The sequence below is a fragment of the Cylas formicarius genome, unplaced genomic scaffold (assembly GCF_029955315.1).
Source record: "Cylas formicarius isolate icCylForm1 unplaced genomic scaffold, icCylForm1.1 PGA_scaffold_2__14_contigs__length_35257938, whole genome shotgun sequence".
Taxonomy (NCBI): domain Eukaryota; kingdom Metazoa; phylum Arthropoda; class Insecta; order Coleoptera; family Brentidae; genus Cylas; species Cylas formicarius.
The window spans coordinates 17,612,246-17,633,557 of record NW_026844319.1 but is presented as its reverse complement, the minus strand read 5'-3'; the positions used below and the strand labels follow the sequence as shown (position 1 = coordinate 17,633,557).

At 34.3% G+C, this 21,312-nt stretch overlaps 1 protein-coding gene across 1 annotated transcript in view; it reads left to right on the top strand.

Moving 5' to 3' along the window:
- The first annotated feature begins 1,850 nt into the window (after positions 1-1,850).
- The window catches only part of LOC132698342 (breast cancer anti-estrogen resistance protein 1), a 69,331-nt gene continuing 49,869 nt past the window's right edge, over positions 1,851-21,312 (top strand). Inside the window, exon 1 of the mRNA XM_060664343.1 lies at positions 1,851-2,053. Within this exon, the coding sequence (XP_060520326.1) occupies positions 2,018-2,053 (36 nt within the window). The 5' untranslated portion in view covers positions 1,851-2,017. The remainder of the gene's footprint in view (positions 2,054-21,312) is intronic.

Below are 21,312 nucleotides of genomic sequence, written 5' to 3'. Positions count from 1 at the left end.
GATAAACTATTAGAAACTCTTCTGTGCAAAGCATAATCGGAAGCAGAGCCAGAGGCTTTAAATTTAAGCCACAGAGCTCTCTTATGTTTTATTTGTTTGAACAGATGTCTAGTTAACCAATGTTTTTCAGAATTGAGCTTAACAAAATGAGTTTTGGAGCCTGTGAATATGTAACAATCCAGAGTAGACATAAAATATGTCCTGCATAACATTTTGCGATAATTGACCTGCTTGGGATAACATAAGGCTTGAATACAAAATTATGGTGCAATCGGGAATCGAAGGCTTTAACCAGGTTTCGGTTATTAGAATACAGGCAGGTTTAACGGAACTCACATAAGCAACAAGAAGATCTAATTTGGCAGACAATGGGCAAAGATTGGTGTAAACAATAGGCAAAGAACCAACGTTTACTTTTTTGGAGCCGAGATGTTGACGATTGAAGGGCCACCTTTAAAATATTTGATTGTTAATTGCTTTTCACCTCTCTCGTGTCCGTTCTTCAGTTCCTTCCTTTTCTGCTCCAAAAAGTCGTCCTGAGAGGGCGTTTGGTCGTCAAATATCTTAACATTCCTAAACTGTCCAGTAAGAGCTTGTTTTTCTGTTTCAGGATTTTTTTAACCACTTCAGGATTTCCAACTACGACCTTTAGAGGTCGAACTCTAGAGCTTTCCCCGTCAGCACGAAGGGCTCCCAGCCGAAATACCGAGACATTTAGAACTTCATTCGTTATCTAATATATATATATATATATATATATATATATATATATATATATATATATATATATATATATATATATATATCTCCGTTGCTGATTGCTTATCTTGATCTGGATCAGACTCAGGAAGTTTTAAGATGATAATATCCCCAGATCCCCTCCCGTATGCCGGGGGTGGGAGGAGAACTATTTTCTCTTTCCATTCTCTCCAACATCTTATTCAGCTCATCCAACTGTCTATCTATTGCCCCAAGTTTTTTAACTAGTTGATCAAGTTTGTTCTCTTGCTTGCTGCATTTACCGCAGAATATTCTAAAATTTTTTAGTTTGCTGCGCGTCATACAAGAAGCTGCCTCCTTCGACAGCCCCACACAGTCGGCCTGCACATCCCAGTTACTACCACTACACTTAACACTGGGCCTTTGAGAATACAGCGATTTATATAGTAATTAGTATTTTTTATAATAATAATTGGGAGATGATCTTTTCATCGTCTATTCACTAGACTTCCGATGAAGAACTGAGCAACGATCCATGTTGGAAGAGGCGGAAGTGTTTAGGTGCAAATCATTATGCTTCCTTCGCTTACAGAATACATAATTAAATCGTCTCATAAACTTTTCAATTTTTTGGAGTTATTGTAATTTCCTTGACGAACTTGTTGACTTTTTCTAAGCAATAACCCAAAAACCGGATTAAAATTGATTTTTCCCATTACAAAGTTCAACAGTGGTTCCCTATATACTTAGATTTTTCCTGTCTAATATTCAGTTTCCCAATAGTACTGGGACAAGCGGAACCAAATATAAATTCACACTTTCAAGCATTTGTTTATTGTCCTCAAAAGAATCATGCAGAAATGCATATGCAAATTGCATCGTGTCCACCGTGCTTTAGAATTGGTTTGATTTAATTTTTGTATAATCCCAACGAACATTATATGTAATACGTTGTTAATAAAAATTACTAGACACAACTACTAAATGTCGGAGGTAATGCAGAGCAACAAACGCTTCAGTTCAGATGATATACCGAACGAACAGGAAATATCGCAAAGTTTGGCATCGTCGCAACCATAACAATAATCCAAATCCAAAATGATTCCGTCCCAATCAGTCGGTCTTAAGTCGCGCAGAGCGCTTGGTGTGCGATGTGCCTGTCATCCGTTTAAGTTTGATTTTGTTTTCATTTTGGTGCATGATGTGTTTCGTTTGACGTTTTCATGATTGCGTTTCGTTTCGCGACCCTTGTCGCCAAATAGTTTTTTTTTATTTATTTTTTTTGTTGACGATCGCCATGCCACAGCCGATGGACCTCCTCCCCACTTCGCAGGTAAGGGCGGCTTGATCGATACGATGATTTCATCCCCTATCGGCGCGCAGCGTGCGACGTTGGACGGCGGCGGGGAAATTTTTGTTTATCCTTCCGACTCGGAAGAATTTTCGAATTTTATCGAGACAGAGTTGCGTTGCAATCGGAATGTTTCATTTAAGCGGAATCGGAATGTTCTTTCTCTTAAATACGGTTTTAAAGAGAGCAGGTTGTTGAATTTTTCCGGGCCTCGCAAAACAAACGATCTACCCAGCGGGTCTATTAGTTTAACGATAAGATAAAGATTATCTGAAACATGTATTTCGCAAATTTATACGACCCAATATTTGCTGTAAGCGATATTATTATATAGGAAATTTGTCGATGACTTAGAAATTCCGAAATGCAAATCTGTTTGGGTAAAATGACGTTGGGGTGTTGCTCAATGGTGCATCAATAGGAAGGGGATAATTGTTGCGGTCATTTTAAGGGAAAAACGTCATATTCTCAATGCGACTAATAATAGAAAACCAAATCGTATATCCTCCGTTCCAACAGATTAAATTTCGAAAATCATTTAGCACTGGGTAGTCATAATTGAGGAGTTAAAGTCTGTTCATAGATACGAGTATAAGAAAGTGACTAACTGATACGAATTAAGGAAAGACCCGGGCAAGTTGCAAGAATGAAATATGGCCGAACAGGTCCGTACATTGCTCAGAATTTAATTGTTTGGAGTTTTGTTAGGAAAGATACTAAACAATATTTATTTATTTATGTATGTATTTTTGTTTAAATCTAAAATAAAATTACAAATTATTTTTATTACCTACTAAAATTACTTAACATTATTCACGTAATATATTAGTATCACTATCGCTATCATCGCCTGTTCTAATTATTATTTGTTCGATATTATTTGCAATACGGATATACGATTGTTCTGCTTTTTCTATTTATTTAACAGAATTTGCCCAACTTTGTGGAGGGACATTAAAAACTTCGGTTTCTATAAGTTTGAGGATATTGGAGTTATGTGGAGGATATACAGTGGTAAGGTGGAAGGAAGCCTTAAAACTGTATGCCCTATATTTTTTGCATATTTATCACAGACGTATTCCTTTTGTAGGTTCAAGCTTTGTAGAACCTCAATTATTTGCTTTTTGGTATAATCTTCGTGAATATAAATGTCGTTATTATACATGTAGTTTTGGATTGTTGCTTTTGTGTCACATAAGGAAGGGGTTTTAGTCAACAGTCTACTGTGACAACTTGCATTGTCCATTACAATGAAGCTATTAGGAGGAATGTCTGGAACTAGTTTGTTTTTAAACCAACTTTCAAATAAATCAGCCGTGGTGTCTTCATGTCAATCCAGAGAAGAATCTTTAATATTTTTCGCAGACAGAGAAAGTCCATTTGGAATCTAATCATCTTTAGAGCCAGCATGCAAAATAGTTATTCTTTTACCTCTTTTTGATTTCGCGTTTGTTTTACACTTATCAGTTGAGTCAACCCAACGCTTTTCCGGGGTATCATAAGTGTCGAACCAGGTTTCATTCAAGTAAATAATTGGCCTTTGTTGTTCTCTGTAAATCCTAATTTTTTCTAGATATTCCAGTCGCCATTTCCGAATTTTAAAAGATTCCATTAAAACTTGCCTTTTTTCAATTTTTTTAAATCTAAAACCCATGTGTTGAATACACTTCCATAAGGTAGTTCTGCCACATTTAACACCGGTTTCATCTTTTTCAAGCTTTTTAAGATATCTAATATAGGCACGCTATGTTCCTCGCATAACTGGTAAATTTTACGCCGTATTATATCTTGATCACTTTCATCTACACTCGAGAAAATGTCAGCATCACTTCTTTTTTTCCTCGCTGAAATGGGATTATTCACAATTTTCCATACGGTTGATGTTGGAATTTTCGTCAATGTGGCCGTTTCTTCTAAAGATGCTTGCTTGCTGGCACCACGTTTAATGAGAGTCAAATAAATATTGTTTATAACTTCCTTAGTCTCAATAGAATAGTGTTTTCTACATTTGGACGGGAGCATCTCCTGAGATACACATAATTCGCACACGAGTCAACACACGCTGTATTACACACGAAATAAGAATGATTACTAATAAACTTAAACTAAGTAGTATACCAAAACAAAGAATATTAAACACAGGTAGGTATAAAATATTCTATTACGGACCACAATTTTACCTGAATTTAATTTCCCAAACTTTAGGTAACAATCTTGTTGCATTGTATGTTAATGACCACCTTTGGATAATCCCATTCAAAAGCCATTGGTCACTTTCTTATATCTATGAACAGACCATACCATTGAAGTGAGTAATGAAAATAGTAAATATTTGTGATAATATGCAAATGTACGCAAACTAGATTTTTGGCCGGAATTTTCTTTCCTTTAATTAATTTTTTTGAACCGATTTTATGATGTTTGTTTATTGAAGCTGAATGAATACCCACATATAATGTTATATTTTAGTTTAAGACCACCTTTTTATGTGCATAACACATAAATATAGTTACTTAATTTCGATGGTCAAGAACTACTTCGATCTTGACCACAACCATATCTAATTAGGCGGGTCTTCCATTTCCAGACTTCCGAAAATGAACAGAGAATAAGTTGAAAATATTTAAGAAAAGAAAAAATATGGAAAACAAATAAAAATAAAACATTTTGAAAAACTGAAGAGGAAAGTGTATACAATTTATAAATATCCTTGCTATAAATAATGTTTTACTTTTTTTTAAAAAATTTTAAACCTTCTCTATATAGGCAATCTTCATTTTTTGTTACTTTTGACAGTAGTCTAAAATTACAGCAATATTTTGCAATTAAGGCATTAATATGTTTTGTTGGCTTCCTTTATATATCACTAAATCAGTTTTCGAATAATAAAATTAAATAAATATACAATTAACAATATTAAATATTAAAAAACCTCCTAATTTACTTACCTTCTTCTTTAAACGTTTAAAAGAAATGGTCGAAAATTGCGGTGCGTAGCCGGCAAATAGTGAAATGGCATTATTTTATTATCTAAATTAAAAAAAACTCTTTTAATTTTTTTTAGTAATATTAGAGAAGAAACCAAAATCAAAGTAATTTGACTTAGGTGGATATTTTATTTGCAAATGGATACTCAAATCGAACATTCTGTTACCTAGTCTAGAATTGGTACATTGACCCTATACATCTGCTCTGCCCTAAACATTTTAACTTTTAAGGCGGGAGCCATTCATATATTACAAGAAAAACTGCAAAAAATTCAATTTACTCAATGAAAGCACGAACAGTAACAGTAATTTGATAATGACGTTTATAAGTAAACTGTAATTGATCCCAGGCTAATTAGATATGTATCTTAAAAAAAATGTAGTCATTAACACTTTTAATGACTAGACTGTTAAAAGAAAATATTCGTCAGTCACTGGTAGAAATAAATAGATGTTATGTACCAGAAATTTCCTAATAAATGGAATTACGTTTTTCCGTCTATCAATTTTGATAAAGATACAGGCAAAAAGTCTGGAGGAAATATAGGGTTGCCGCCTGTCCTCTTTGTTCTGGACGTGTGTGCTTCCTGGAGGCATACTTTGTGTTGAGACTGATCAGTTGACAAGTTCTTAATTGACTAGGCAAAAAATGTTTGAAATAACATCTTGCCATTTTAGAGTGTTATCTATCCTTATTTAATAATAATATTTATTTTGTAATAAATTATTATGGGTTTTTGATCTTCAATTTGCTAATACCCGACAACGATATTAAGTGATTCGGGGAATCGCAATAATAATATCGACTCCCTTTGGTTCCCAGAACGACGCGACGGCGACGTAACACACAATATAAATATATTAAATAAATAAATGTAAATTTATTTGTATTTTTAATATTGTTCGGGTCAATTGACAAAAAAAATTTCACCGGTTCAGTTCCACAACCACTTTTTAATTGATATGATTTTTGTCTGCCTTTTAAAAGTTTCCTCTTTTAACTATAATATTTTTATAATTATATATTTTTTACGTATGTTTGCATTTCTGGTGGCATTAAAAAAAAGTCTACTTTATGCGATGTTAGGAAGTTCCATTAAATGTCGACCATCCACGAATAAAAACAATAGGCTTGCAATCGTCTAGTAGCGACAAGATTAAAAGTGTGGGTTGACACATGAATAGCGATTTTTGTACTGTCATCGCATTGATTAAAGAAAGTGCATAGAAATATAAGGCGTGTACGTTCGGAATTAATTAATAATGGGATTTACTATTAATTAACTGCCTGGTTCTACATCTCACCCGAAGCTGATCGTGATTGTCGGTTTAATTTCTAATTCAATGCCCAAATATAGAATAAGTTATGAAGCGAAAAGGTGTATCTGAGAAATATGGTAAAATGATCCATTCAGATATGGGACATTGACTGACAATTAATTTTAATTGGAGTAATTTTCAGGAAATTGGTTCGATCGACGAAATAGTGTATATGAATGAAGAAGGAATTGTTTTCGCTGCCCGGCGACAGCGTCGGCATCAATAATCGCGATTTTTAACCCAATTACGGGCAATTAATAAGTATTTTAATCGTCGGTCAGACAATAACGCCGTTTGCTTTATCGATATTACAATAACTTAATAATTGTGTACGATGGGCGCCAGCACTTCGGCGAGACGATGTTATAACTGCTCGAAAACAATGTTTATTAGTGGAATATCAATAAATAATGTGTTAGTTTGTTTAGTTCTTGTGCGAGGATAATATGTGGTGGAGGCTCCGAAAAATGCAATTAGTAAGTTCTAAATTAGCAAATCTTATTCTTCTATGCCGCCATGCGATTTTATATGTATATTTCTTAGTGTATATGTTTTGAATATTTTATTTTTTTAAATATTTTTCCAAAACCTTAATAGCGTGAAATTAATTATTTAACACAAAAGGTCTACAATGCCTGCTTCAAGTGAAAGTCACGTGTTTATAGCCCAAAACAAGTTGTCAGCTACACGACCTGATCTGGGCCATTTTGCTTTGAATTATTTGCTGCATCGCAGATGGTGATTCTACCACCGCATTAACAAGTTTAAATATAAGATTGAATATATTAATACATGCAACTGTACACTATAGGAAACAGAATATGGATTTACTGAAGTTACGAAAAGTTAAAGTCAATTTGTGCATTATACTGTAAACGATTTTCATTGGTATGGCTAATTATCTAGACTGTACTCACCTTTTGAATTCAAAGCGAGAAATAATGACTTAGTTATGTTTGAAATGTATGACCGTTACCATTACAAGCTAGTTTTTGCAGATAAAATTGTAAATTTAATCTAGAAAGCTTTATTTATCCCCTGCGCCAGCTGAAATAAGTATCGACCTCTCGCTGGTACATATGAAAGGCCATTCCCGATAAATTATGGCAAACGAATTTTTGTGTCAGACGGTTCGTTTATAATAAATATATTGCAAATGCAATAATAACGGTACACGAACGGAGTGTTTAAATGCCCGCCATTTTTATTTTACGGTACGTTGCGGATCGATGGCGCGCACACACATCATCCGTAAACACGTTGCCGTTGAAATAGTATGGCGATTTTGTAACTTATCAGTATCAGTGCGAAGTAAACAGATGGTGCCTGTCAGCGAACTACTTCGAGTTTCTACGCAAACGGATTGTTAAGACTCTAGAATAGAGAAATGCGTAGGTACTCTTTCAATGGTATCAGACAACGATGGAAACGATGGAAATCTGTCTCTGTAATTATTTCATCAGACGGTTAGTCTAGTGGTAATAAACGTGACGGCAATTTCTGACTAGTTGAAGTCAATTGCTGATGGTTCTTACAGAGTAATTGCCAGATAATGTTTGTTGGATCTTGATTATGTCTGAACGCCTGCAACAAAGGACTTTTTATGCACGACGTCCATAAGATGTAAATTTGCAACTACAAAATGCTTTTAATAAGCCACCAACGTGGCATTTATGGTTTATTCTCTTTTTCCAGTCTATGTTTTTTGAATTGATAAATATCAATTTCACCATCTCGCTTCTGTCAGTCATCTCGTCAAAATTCATTTGTGTGTGTTTCATTTTAGTTATAGAATTTATTGATGTTCCATTTCAATATTTTTAGGGCTTAGTGGTTTGGTTTATGAGAGTCTATAGGTTTTTCACAGAGCATCTATAGATTACGTTACGTCGGTAATGTGTCCATAATATACCTATAAAGTGTTTATGCTCTTTTTAAGGTTCAGAATTGGTACCAGGTTTCGATTTCAATACGGAAAATTGCTTGCATTGTCTGACATGTTAATCAGCTTTTAATTAAAAATGTACCTTCTATTATTATATAGTATACATCGTTTTTGTCAAAGTTAAAGGGGCATGCATCCAACAAAATTAAATCTGCTTTTACTGCCCATAATAGGCGAATTGAATCTTGTTGGTTAACTTACCCGTTTTTATGTGTCGCGCCTTCATTTTGTAGCCGGCCTATTAGTCTACACAAAAGGGATCAATAAAAGCTAACCAGAAACTATCGATCGGGCAAGGTCGTTAGACGTTTTAACTGATCTTTATTCAGATAACATCCGACTTGGTGTGAACTAGCCTGCTACGGCCTAAATAAAATAATAAACACTCGTCGCTATGCTCGATCCCAAGGTCGTTTTGGTATGCAATTTAAGCATCGTGCCTCTGGCGTATGGACACACTACGAGGGCCGTTTATATATTATTTCATGTCCGGAAACTGTCCTCAGAGAAAACATGAATTAAGTCCGAAAAGCTAGACGAATAATTTACCCTAGTGACTTTTCGATACGCGGCGTTGAAACAATTTTACATCAAGAATTAAGTTTCATGGCCTACACCATGGGTATCCGTTAGATCGGTTCAAAGAGGAACTTGTTCATCCTTCATGGATATTTTGAAAGCCTAGGTTCACCAGAAAATCAAGAAGCAGAGAATGGAAAGAAGGCAACAGCAATTGTGGGGAAGATCGTAATCAGTTTTTTAGGGTGCTGAAGGAGTTAATCCTTGCAAACTAGTTGCCGCGTCTTCGCACTATAAATGAGATTATATTAAAGAAAACTATCGTCAACATGGATGACGACAGTTCACACAGCTCTATTTTCCAGATTTAGTACCCAGCGACCACCAAATTGAACAAACACCTTAATGTAAAAATTTTTCGAAACGGTTAACCAGTGATTAACAGTCCCAGACAAAACACTTTCTTCTGATGGTGTTTAAAACTCTTCATCAACGTACTAAGGTTGTCAAGGTCTTAAGCGACTCTGTTAATAAAAAATACCACTTAACTTCAATTCAATATCAGGGACAATAATGTTTGAACGACCCTTGTACGAATTCGTCGATTTTTATTAATAGTCAGGAATTCACAAAATAAATTTACAAGGTCCTTAACGTTGACTTAATCAAATTCTACTAATCTTTTACAGGCATGATTTGTTTGGTGATTCTTTTTATGTTTTTAATCTTTGGGCATAGCATATCAATTAATTTAAACTTGATCCAATAGAGTATGGAATATTATTCTGTGGATATATTACTTTCCGTCTAAGTTTTCTTATTTGCGTGATTATCTGTAAAAAAGTGGAACTTATAGCCCATTACTTTCCTAATATTTATTGTTGGGTGCAAGGAATATTAAGCGAACAGAATAAATGCGTTATCGTCACTTTCGATTGCGTCGCGATAAAGCATCGCCCACGTGGTGCACGAACTTGTCTTGACACTGTCTTGAATATTCAGCGAACTAAACCAGATGATAAAGGTGCCCTAATATGGCACCAGACACAACGCGCACAGTAACCGCGTTGAGGCTGGTCGGGAAAACATTATGACTTGATTTGTGTATTATTCACCTTTCTTTTAATCCTAATTTTTTTAAGACATTTAATTTTGTCAGCAATGCAATATGAAAGACACGTTCCTCAAAGAGAACTTTGGCGTCCAGGGTCACTTTAAACTTCGTTTAAAACCAAGGTAGATATAATTAGGTGCGAGAGATGAAAGATCTAAAAATAACCCGCGGAGTAACGAAAAACTCGAAGAAGCCACACTATGTTTGCATACGGCTTGAATCCTCCAACCATCTAGTTATGAGACATCGACATCCAAGATGAATCTTAATACAAAGAGAGACAGATCGTTTGTAATAATGATCAAAGTATAGGCCGCTAAGATTTCGCTTTGTGCGTCGTCAGAATTTCCTTTTCCACTGACAATTCTCATTAAACCAAAACGCGAAAGCGACTATCAAATACCACCGGTTGTATATGGAAGAAAATATCTCCGCAAGTTTTTTGCCGTTTGTAATTCGCAAGGACACGAGGTTCTTGCTACAATGGCCGACGACTGACTCATCGCATCTTAAAAAAGGATGGATTATTTTCGAGAAATATGTCCCGTTCTCAAGAAGTGGCGGAAGTTCGTAAAGTGATCTTGTTCTTCAAAATATTAATTGGCAAATAAAAATATTTCACTTCGTAAACACCGTATTTTTTTAAATTGGTGTAGACATTTTAATTCACGTGAATTTGATAAAATTACTTAATAAAAAAAATAAAAAATTAAGCAGTTTGTTAATACTTAATACAACTCCGAATGTTGAGTTTCACGAACTTTACCAACAACTGCTAAAAAGTAACTATAATTCTAATATTAAACATTAAGACGCAGATAGGTTAAGAACAAATTATTTGTTAATAAATAAAAATAATAATTAATAACAGTAATAATAATAATAAATAATTTGTCTTATTAATTAATTACTAATCTGTTAATTTTGTTTCTTTACTTTGTGTAGAATTTTTATAAGAATGTTTTTCACACTAATGCGACTGTTTTCAATAGATATCTTTTCATTTTAAATTGACAAAGAGAAACAAGTGTTTTTTGCAATACATTTTCCGTTAATATTACAAAATACACACGATTCAATAACAAACTTATAATTTAACAAGTTTTTTTAACTATAAATAGACATTAGGTATTAGACAAATTTAATATGAGTAACATAATTGTTAAAAGCCTCTATTAATTATCTATTAACAATTATTTATTAATAAAGGAAAAATCATTTCCTAGTGGAAAACAAATAATCCGTGTAAGGGGAATAAAATCAATCTTTAATAAACCATATGTCATTCAAAGAACTGTTTATAGTTAAGCAATTTAATCATCACCGTTTTCTTAAAGTGATCTTGTCCTTCAAAACGGTGACCAATAAATAAAATTAAATTTGTTAAAAACTATCTTGGACGTTAATGTTCCATCTATGTCAGTTGGAGGGGCTCGGATATCAGAGCCGCGGTCCTTTTTGAAAATTCGTTCGGGGCAACGTTGTAACACCATAACCGTCCTGCATTTAAAATAACATCGAAAGCGACTGGATTGTTAATTAACCTGGTGGCGTCAGCTTAACTTATAAGCGCCCGAAGGCGTACATTATATTCGGAGCGGTATAAGATTCTACAAATTAATATAACATTTTTAATCGATGTCGTAATTACAATTAAAAATAGCACGTCTTTAAGGTGAAGGTTATCGGCTAACCTTCGAACAACATTTATTTACACCAAGTTGATGGAGTAACGTGATTTGATAAAGTTTAATATTGTTTGAATGACTAACTCGGTGAATGAACGTTGCACATTTTGCGGCCGCTTTAGTCGCGAATTCTTGCAACTCCGGATACGCGTGTGTTGAGTATTTGATACAGAGTGGAAAAAAATAGTAAAATTATATGAGTTTTTGACTGACTGCCGATGGTGGCGCTGCGGCCAACAAATAAACGTGACCCTAAAATTTGAACCTTTGGCCCACTCAGTTTTTTTCACTTAGTGGTGTATGGCTCGTGGAAAACGGTGCTAAAATAATATTTTAAGCTGAACTGGTTTAAGTTGTAATGTGGAAAGCCGGCCTTTTGTAGAAGCATTATTAAATTCAAAACATGTCATTTTCATTGAATTGAATAACTCAAAGGATTTTTTTTTTGCATTGTGCCTTCAAACTAGCAGAACTAAAAGCACTCCCTATGAAAGTAAGGACTAGGTAGATTTAAAGAATACAATTTTTACAACAAAAGCTATTTGTTGTGTAGACACGTATGAATCCATTAAGGCACTGATTCGCGAACTGTACCAAGCGAACCATTGTTTTGAGCCCTATCATCATAAAAAATATGAAAACATAAAAATTGAAAATAACGCAAGTAGAATATTTTTTCGCCAGAGATTTCATTGCAAAATCGCGAATGGGGAACGTGAATTGTGCTCGTTCGAGAAGAGATAGGAAAGAACGTGTCAAAAATGTCGATGAAAAACTACCTGATCTAAGATTCTGACCTTCCGAAGGCTTCCCGAGCAGAAAATTGGATCGCTCCTGTTGTTTGCGGGACTAAAAGGTGTCCGACGTATCACGTAACACTTTAACGGCCATTAAAAGGATCTGTCAAAAGGATAAAGGATTGTGTTGTATACGGTTTCGACCTGCGTTTGTTTTTTGTGCGGTTTTCCGTTTCGGTTACTACCATTAGTTTTATGAACAATTCAATCAATTGTTTCTATAGAATTTGAAGTACTTTTTATTAGAAATTTAAGTTAGCTAGCATCTATATACATATATACAGGGTGTTTCAATAAACATTCTCTAACGGTCGGCTGTCCGATAATGCTTGCCAAGACGTCCATGTGAAAAAAAGGTTTGTGCTCAAATCCTTACGTCGTAGGCAATGGGGGTAATTTTCATCATGTTCTTGCGTGTTAATTCTCTAAAACTGAATTTATTGCTTATCGAAGAAATCAAAAAATAAATGTTCAAAAAAATTCGTTCTTTCAATTTTCATGGTTTTTATTTTCTTAATCGAAAGTGAGGCAAGATACGAAAACAGCTCAAGACTCAACTCGAGACTCAATAAAGTTGTACTTTTCGAGGCTTATTCAAACTAAACAATAAAAATTGCCAAAAAATCAGTGGAAAATTATATTCGCTACGTTACCTTTTTGGAAGGCACTGAACTTCACAATTTTAACCTAGTTAATTCGAAATTAGTCCTGTGTCCTGGTGGAGAAAGGAATGATGAATAATAGATATTTTCAGAAAATTGGGAATCGTGCATTAAATCGAATGTAATGTTTTTTAAACTCAACTCTCCTCAAAAATCCAGAGCCTGGAAGTATCCATTATTTCAAAATTTAGTAAAAGTGAAAGGTGTGTAGAAAAACAACAAATGTCCTTTGAACTACTTCGTGGGTTATCCGCGATTTGAGTGAAAATTGGAAGTCTAAAATATAAAAAACGCATTAAATCGAACTTCAGCAAAGCCCAGTTCTCAAGACTATACAGACCTACTTGCAAGTTTGCCTTGGAGTCGAAAGTAGTTGGGTAAAATTATTAAGTAACGTTCCAGATGCGGTATCACATACATACTTGCTTCTAAGAAATGTTTTGTTATGTATATAGGGGTCTGGTTTCTGAAAAGCACATAAAAATGCATGGTATACATTAAGCCGAATCGCATGACGCGGCGGATTTCTCGGAAATTTGAGTTTTAGCCGACGAGATATCGGGTTACATATTCAAGCATATACGACGATCGGTATGAGTTTTTTATAGCAACATTAAATAATTGGCAACTGCAGAAATTAGATGCTAATAGCATTTAACCAAACCTGCTCGTTTTGCGATGCAGGGTGTCTAGAATCCGTTACCAAATGTCAGAAGGTGATACTCTCAGTAAAGCAAAATAAGCATTGTTGTATGTTTGTAATAATCGCTGTGTTATAAGCTTTGCTTAACTTCAGCGTCTAATAGCACAGTATATTCAATTCAAGTTCAATTATGCGTTTCACAAAAAAATGTTGGGCTCGACTGCTAGGATCATTCGCCCATTGCCGACTTCCGTCGAGGATCTTCGCTTTTGGTCATGGACCAACACGTACAAAGAAGACATATAACCAATATTTGCTAACCAAAACTAACCAAAAAAACCGACACCCCCCCCGCTTCCACCGCGGACCATTCGGGCCCATCCGGCCTCCATACCGGCGTGAACGGTTAAAACAACGGGGCCGGCGGAACTTTTACACTTAAAACAAACACCAAACATTGCCGAAACAGAGTCACACAAATTGAAGACCGATACAAAAGGTTTTTCGAACGAATTCAGCGGATTCTGCTAGGAGCGGACGGAGGTTAGACCGCCGCGTGCAATGCTCCACCACAGAATCCCAGCACAGTATATACAAGTACAATAATGCGTTTCACAATAACTGTTGGGCTCGACTGCTAGGATCATTTGCCCATTGCCGACTTCCGTCGAGGATCTTCGCTTTTGGTCATAGACCAACACGTATAAAGAAGAAATATAACCAATATTTGCTCAACTAGCAAAAAACAATTTTGACCGATACTAAAAGCACAGTATATATTTTGGAAACAAAACATATTCTTCTTTTTAACTACTCACAAAATTACAAGTAGAGAGAATGGCATACAGAAAAACATTACATCTATTCCACAACATAAACTAATAAGGTAAAAAATATTTGGTATAGCATCTTCCGGCAAAATTGGCAGCGCAAATTTTAACACACTGTATTTCATTCTTCCGCATCGTAGTTCTCGGGGGTTTTAGATAAAACGGCTTAGAATTAACTCCCAACAGCATGTAGGGGGCTGTCGGGACATTGATAGGGCCACATGGTGACATTTTGGACACCCCTGATTTATTATGGTAATTTAATGCGAATGGCTGCCGACAACTACACATTATTTGCACAGTTGCTTCAAGAAACTACATTTCTACAGGCTTTCGAGGTTTTCTTCTTTGTAAATATAGTTTATTTAACGTTGAGGTATGCGGACATAATTTACTACGTTGCCATAAATACAAAAGATATTGCTATAAATACAAAATGTACATTGCTGAATGGAAAAACACCTGGTTTGAGGATTTTTTTTTTATTTTTTTTTTATTTAAGTTTTTTTTTCTGTTCAAAATTGTTTTTAGTTTTTCATTATTTGACAATCGTCAAAAGATATTTTTGGAAAAATTCTGAATTTCGGCTGCTTTTTAATACAAAAGTTTTAGAAAATTTTATTCTTCAACTTACACATCCGTCATGATTTACAATAGTATCAACATGATGATGGCGCCCCACCCCATGTGATTTAACTAGGTAGATATTATCTAAATTAAATATTTTTCTAATTGTTGGATAGGAAGAAATGCCCCTGTTTTACGGTCATCACAATCCCGGTTTTGGTTTTTTTTTTGTGGGAAGCTGTAAAGGAGAACTTATTCAAGGAAACCTATAATAATATTGACTGGCGATCTGAAAGAAAGGCTAGTAATCGTAGTCAAACTGTCAGCGTTATATTTTATGTAATTATCTTTTTTCAATAGACAACTAGATGAACTACATTAAGCTAAAACGTGAATTGGAATTATTTTTCAAAATAACCCTATCATGTGAATTATATTACAATTATCTATATGTGATGAAATTTAATAAGGTTTCCATTGAAAAAAAGTTTTTTTGATGTCAAATAAATTCAATTGTTTTCGAATATCTATTGACAGCTGTCAAATTTTGAGGAACTAAAAGTGATTCTGAGTAGAGCTTACAAAACTGCAATTCTTTGTTCCCTTAAACTAAATATTGGAAAACTAATTAATACTAATACGAAATAAAAAAAACTTCAGTGTTTATTTGCATTTTATTTCGAGTCTCACTTTCATTTTTTTTTACGGTTTTTTTGTCATCTCAAAGGTTTGCCGTTATTAATAATATCAGTTCATTTATGTTGATATTAAACACAGCAGTCTTTGAAACTGCTACAGAAATCTCAAATTGTTGTACAACTTATACAAAATTTGAGGCAAAACCCTTTCCTCCCACCACGCGCTATTTTCCCTTAGGAGAGCGTCAATGTTTAAAAAATCGTCACAAAATATTAAATTTGGATAAACAATATAATTAACAGCGTATTGTTCCGAGTATCACAAACGTATGCGACATTAAAACGCTCGTGACACCCAGTCTAGAATTCTTATTGCAAATATCACAGTCAGCCGGTTAAGCGAAAACGCTCCAACAATAGAAAGTGTCGTTTCAATAAAAATGGCATTGGACTTTGTTCGATTCAATAACATTTAATTATTGCGAAAATAGTTGTCAGTGTTAGTCGAGCCAATTAGGGCGCTACTGCGCCCCTATAAAATCGGCCTTGCACCCTTCGTAATCTTTAACGCTCCCAATGGGGTGTACTAATTGTTAATTTTGAGTGGAAACGTTACAAACATGGGACAAAGTTTACTTAATAAGCGGGAGTAATGGCACCCCTTCGAAGACAAAGTTTAGTGACTCACTTAACCAAATATTCCGCGCATGACTTGAGAGATTTAGTCCATAGGGGACGGACGTATGACTTGTCTGCATACGTTAGTTGCCTTTTGTTTAGTTTTTGTTTAAGAATTTCTTTATTGTATGATCTAAATTAGTATTTATTGTAAGGCTATATTTTACGAAAAACTATGTGCAATAAACTTACGCGTTTATTTAGCAAGTGACGTTTAAATTTAATAACAATAAATTGAAAATTACAATATGCTTGTGGTTTATTTGGCTCACCGAAATCAAAAGTTTTAAAAAAAGCTATTAGTCGCAATTATGATGGTCTTTATGGACAACTCAGAGCTAGACTTTCACATAAAAATATTCCATAGAATGAGTGATTCTGTGGAGTCTAGGAATCTAGACTAACGAATTTTCATTTTTGTAAAAGTGGCTACCCTCGCCAAGTTTTAATTTTCTCAGAGATAGCTTAAGAATTCAAATTGTTATTATATATATTACAAATAACACAGACCAAATTAAATAAATGCGTCTTTAATTTAAATATTTTATTATTTCAACTACGTGTTAGCTTTTCTTCTAACCTTGACGTTTCGTATACACAGTTTTTGTTTCACGGGACAACGTCCTCTTGTTTAAACGAAACGTCTGCATTACGGTGTCAAATGTCGTACACGGATTTAAACGCTTCGAATAAATATCGGGGGTTGTTAAGGATCCGAAGATCAAAGATAAGATACGTTTCTGTTAAAATACTCTTCGAAGTGTGTGGCTTTGTGGTTCGATGGGCTACAACGGGCAACTTTTGTCGTGAAATACACCAGACATCCGGAGAAGCTATAGAAGCACTTCGAAATTTTCTTTGTAGTGCTCTTTTGAAAACATGCATATTACAATCAATAATCTTGGTATCGACAAAAGATAAAGAAAAACGTATAGATATATTGACTGAAAATTAAGTCCAGTTTTTTATTTGGTTACCCAGATTTTATATATTGTTTAAATCGATCGATGAAATTGGGAGAAAATAAATTCAAGTTCTGAAGGAAAAAATCGTCTTATATAGCAAGGAATTTCGTTACAGAAGAAATAAATCAAAATTTTACCCCGCGACTTCCGCCATAATATGCTTGAACTCACTTGAACAGACTTATTATTCACGTCGACCGGAAATGCTCAGTAATCGATCACAGAAAATGACCACTTATACAGCGACTTCACTAATCATTTCGCATACCATTGCGTTTTTGTTCGAAATGTTATGTGGATGCTGATATTTTAAAATGTTTTACTAAGTAATGGTTTTGCGATGCTGTGTTGGATTGGGTTTAGACAAATTTCATTCCGATTATGGGCTAAGAGGATTTCAAACCAGTTTTAAGTCGGTCCATATGCATTTTTTAGGTGTAACCCAAGAAGCATATAATTTGAAGCCAAATTACTGGGTCGATGTGGTCAAGTACCGTGGTTCCACACGCAATGGAACAAAATTAAATCTTTTGAAGACGCAGGGGTGACATTCAAAATAAATTCAATACAAAGACGTTAACTTGCATTGCAATATTTTTAGATCAACCAATCAAAAACAAATCTAAACAAAAATAAATAGTACTAAAACTTCAGAAAATCAATAGTGCAGCATGATGAAGCAAGTTAGGACATGTTTAAATGAAAAAACAGACCTATTTTTGGCTTGTAAATGCGCAATTTGCAACGAATTTCGAATATTGACCACTTGTTCATTGATCAGATCATTGAGTCACGCAAGCCTTGCTTAATTTGAATGTAATTGTAACTATTTACTAGCATAAAAAATACAGAGTGTTTCATTTAAAACAAAACGCTGCGCTAGAGTTGTAATACAAAAACACAAGCCTAAAATTTGTCTGTACACCTCAATGAATGCTACATTTTTAATATTACAAAAATGTATTTATTTGCGAACTAGCTTTGTAACTTCCAGAGTTGTGGAATATCTCAATATTACTTGCGCCATTAAAATTCTCGTAAAAATATATCATTAGTGGTTCACAATATAATCTATAGAGGACAACGAATTTGGCACTGTATTCAAACAAAAAACAAATAATTGAACCGAACATACTAACTTTTTTTTTTAATTTAATCCTGCCGTAGATATTTCTAGAGGGAAATTTTTTTAAATTTATTTTGTTTAAAAAGGACACAAATCATTTTGTATTTTAGGATCATGCTATTCGAGTGAAAGTACAATTAATATCAACAAGCCTTTCGGAAGAATGACTGACTTATTTGGGATGTCAACAACTTATGCAAGTATATGAATTTCTCGTCATTTCTCGAATAACTCATAATAAACTTGTTTTCTTGCTAGATTACAATCTAGCAACAGAGAATCATAGAGAGTAAAGGCTAATATCAATTAATATCTATTAAAATGATATCATAACGTTTGGCTGCTGGTGCAGTTGCTGGCTGGCAAGAAGGTATGGTCTGTTCATAGATATAAGAAACTGACCAATTACTTTTAAAAAAATTAACAAAAGGCAAGTTTTAATGGAATATTTTAGAATTCGGAAATGGCGACTCGAATATCTAGAAAAAATTAGGATTTACACAGAACATCAAAGGCCAATTATTTACTTGGATAAAACCTGGTTCGACACTTATGATACCCCGGAAAAGGGTTGGGTTAACTCAACTGATAAGTGTAAAACAAACGCGCCACCAAAAAGAGGTAAAAGAATAACTGTTTTGAATTCTGGCTCTAAAGATGGGGATTACCATGAAGACACCACCGCTGATTTATTTGAAAGTTGGTTTAAAGACAAACTAGTTATCACAGTAGACAGTTGACTAAAACCCCTTCCTCATGTGACACAAAAGCAACAATTCACAACTACATGTATAATAACGACATTTATTTTCACGAAGATTATACCAAAAAGCAATTAATTGAGGTTCTACAAACCTTGAACCTACAAAAGGAATACGTCTGTGATAATTATGCAAAAAATCTAGGGCATACAGTTTTAAGGCTTTCCACCTTACCACTGTATATTTAATCCCATTGAACATGTTTGGCACCAATTGAAATCTCCCATTCGTCGTAACAATGTTTTTCCGAAGTTTTTAACATCCCTCCACAAAGTTGGACAAATTCTGTTAAACATATAGAAAAAGCAGAACAATCTTATATCCATATTGCAAATAATATAAAACAAATAATTAGAACAGGCGATGAAAGCGATAATTATACTGATATATTATGTGAAAAATTTTAAGTAATTCAAGTAGATAATTAAAATAATTTGGGATTTTATTTTAGATTTAAACATAAATAAATATTGTTTAGTATCTTTCCTAACAAAACCCCTAATAATTAAATTCTAAGCAAAGTACGGACCTGTTCGGCCGTATTTCATTCTTACAGCTCGCCCGGGTCTTTCCTTAATCAGTTAGTCACTTTCTTATATCTATGAACAGACTTTACTCATTTTTTATTTCGTGGTCTACCACCATTTTCATTAAGAAAGTTAAGAAGGTTACTAATTAAAAAAAAAGTTATTTTATGAGAATTGTACCTCTTGATATTAATTAGTTTTGTTTCGTCTCATTCATATGGTTAACGGATAATTTAAATCTTAAATCTCGAGCTTAGAAAGAAAAATCAGTCCACAAGCGTAATCAAATTCACTCGTCGATAAGATAAAAGACACCACACACCACACGTTCATCAATAACGCAGAAATGCAGGAACTGGATGCACCGTTGTCAGCCGTCAACGATCCATTATAGATTAATAATTGACTTAGATGTTGAATTTATTACAATATCAATATACGCGGTATTTTTATTCGGATGGACAAATCGAAAGGAATATAAATGGACTAGCGCTGACTCAGACTGATTTCCTTTATTAGCCTTTTATGTATATCGAGTTGAAGCCCCCTCCCTTATTTTTCTCATGTCAACTGGTTCTAATGCGGAATGGTTGTTGTAGTATAGCAGTCCCCGCGTTCTAACTGTTTATTCACGAATGGAATAATAAATTAATATGGAATTAGAACGCGTATACGCAATTTTGTGGATAAAAGTAATTCATTTTTTTATGCCCTTAGTTCCATTAATCATATCCGCAACGTGATGAGGGTTTCGAGGCGAGGGTTGACTCACAAAAGGCTGTCAACAACTGCCTCTCGACCACGTCGATTGGACTTTACGGTAAAATTGAAGCGATAGATTAGAAGTGGGGTACCCCGAGGATCTAATAGAATGCAGCTGCTGTTTGCATTCATTTCCGTCGATGTTTTGGCCATTTAAAAATATCCCTTTCTTGTTGTGAAAACAAACAATGTCATCGAAATTACGTTGGAAAATTCTTTCAGCTGTTAATGGTATTCGAAAGTTGCGTTTTTAATATTTAACGATAATAAATGTGAAAAAAACAATCTGTAAATCCCGATAAATATGTCATCTTCTTTAAGACAATTTTTCCTGCTGAAGTTTGCATGGTATAGATGGTTGCATAGTAAATAATTTTTCTTAGAACTGTAAGAAGGGTAAAATCATGGTTTCTATTTGATATTACATCCAGGTCACACAAAATTATATTTTAAATGCAAATTTAATACTCGAAAGGAGTCTATTAACTACACCGAGCTGTTGGAAACTTGAGAAAAATAAGAGATAAATGGTTTTCATAACAACACAACAGCAATATTTTTGGCACCTTTCCAATTATTTATTTTTGCTGTAACGCCCAATATTCCGAGAAATTGCTGAAACGAAAAGGAAAAAGTTCATCGCACCCGATTATTATTACACAAACGCGGGTGGTAGGCAATTCATGCGACACCCTATATGAATTATTTCGTA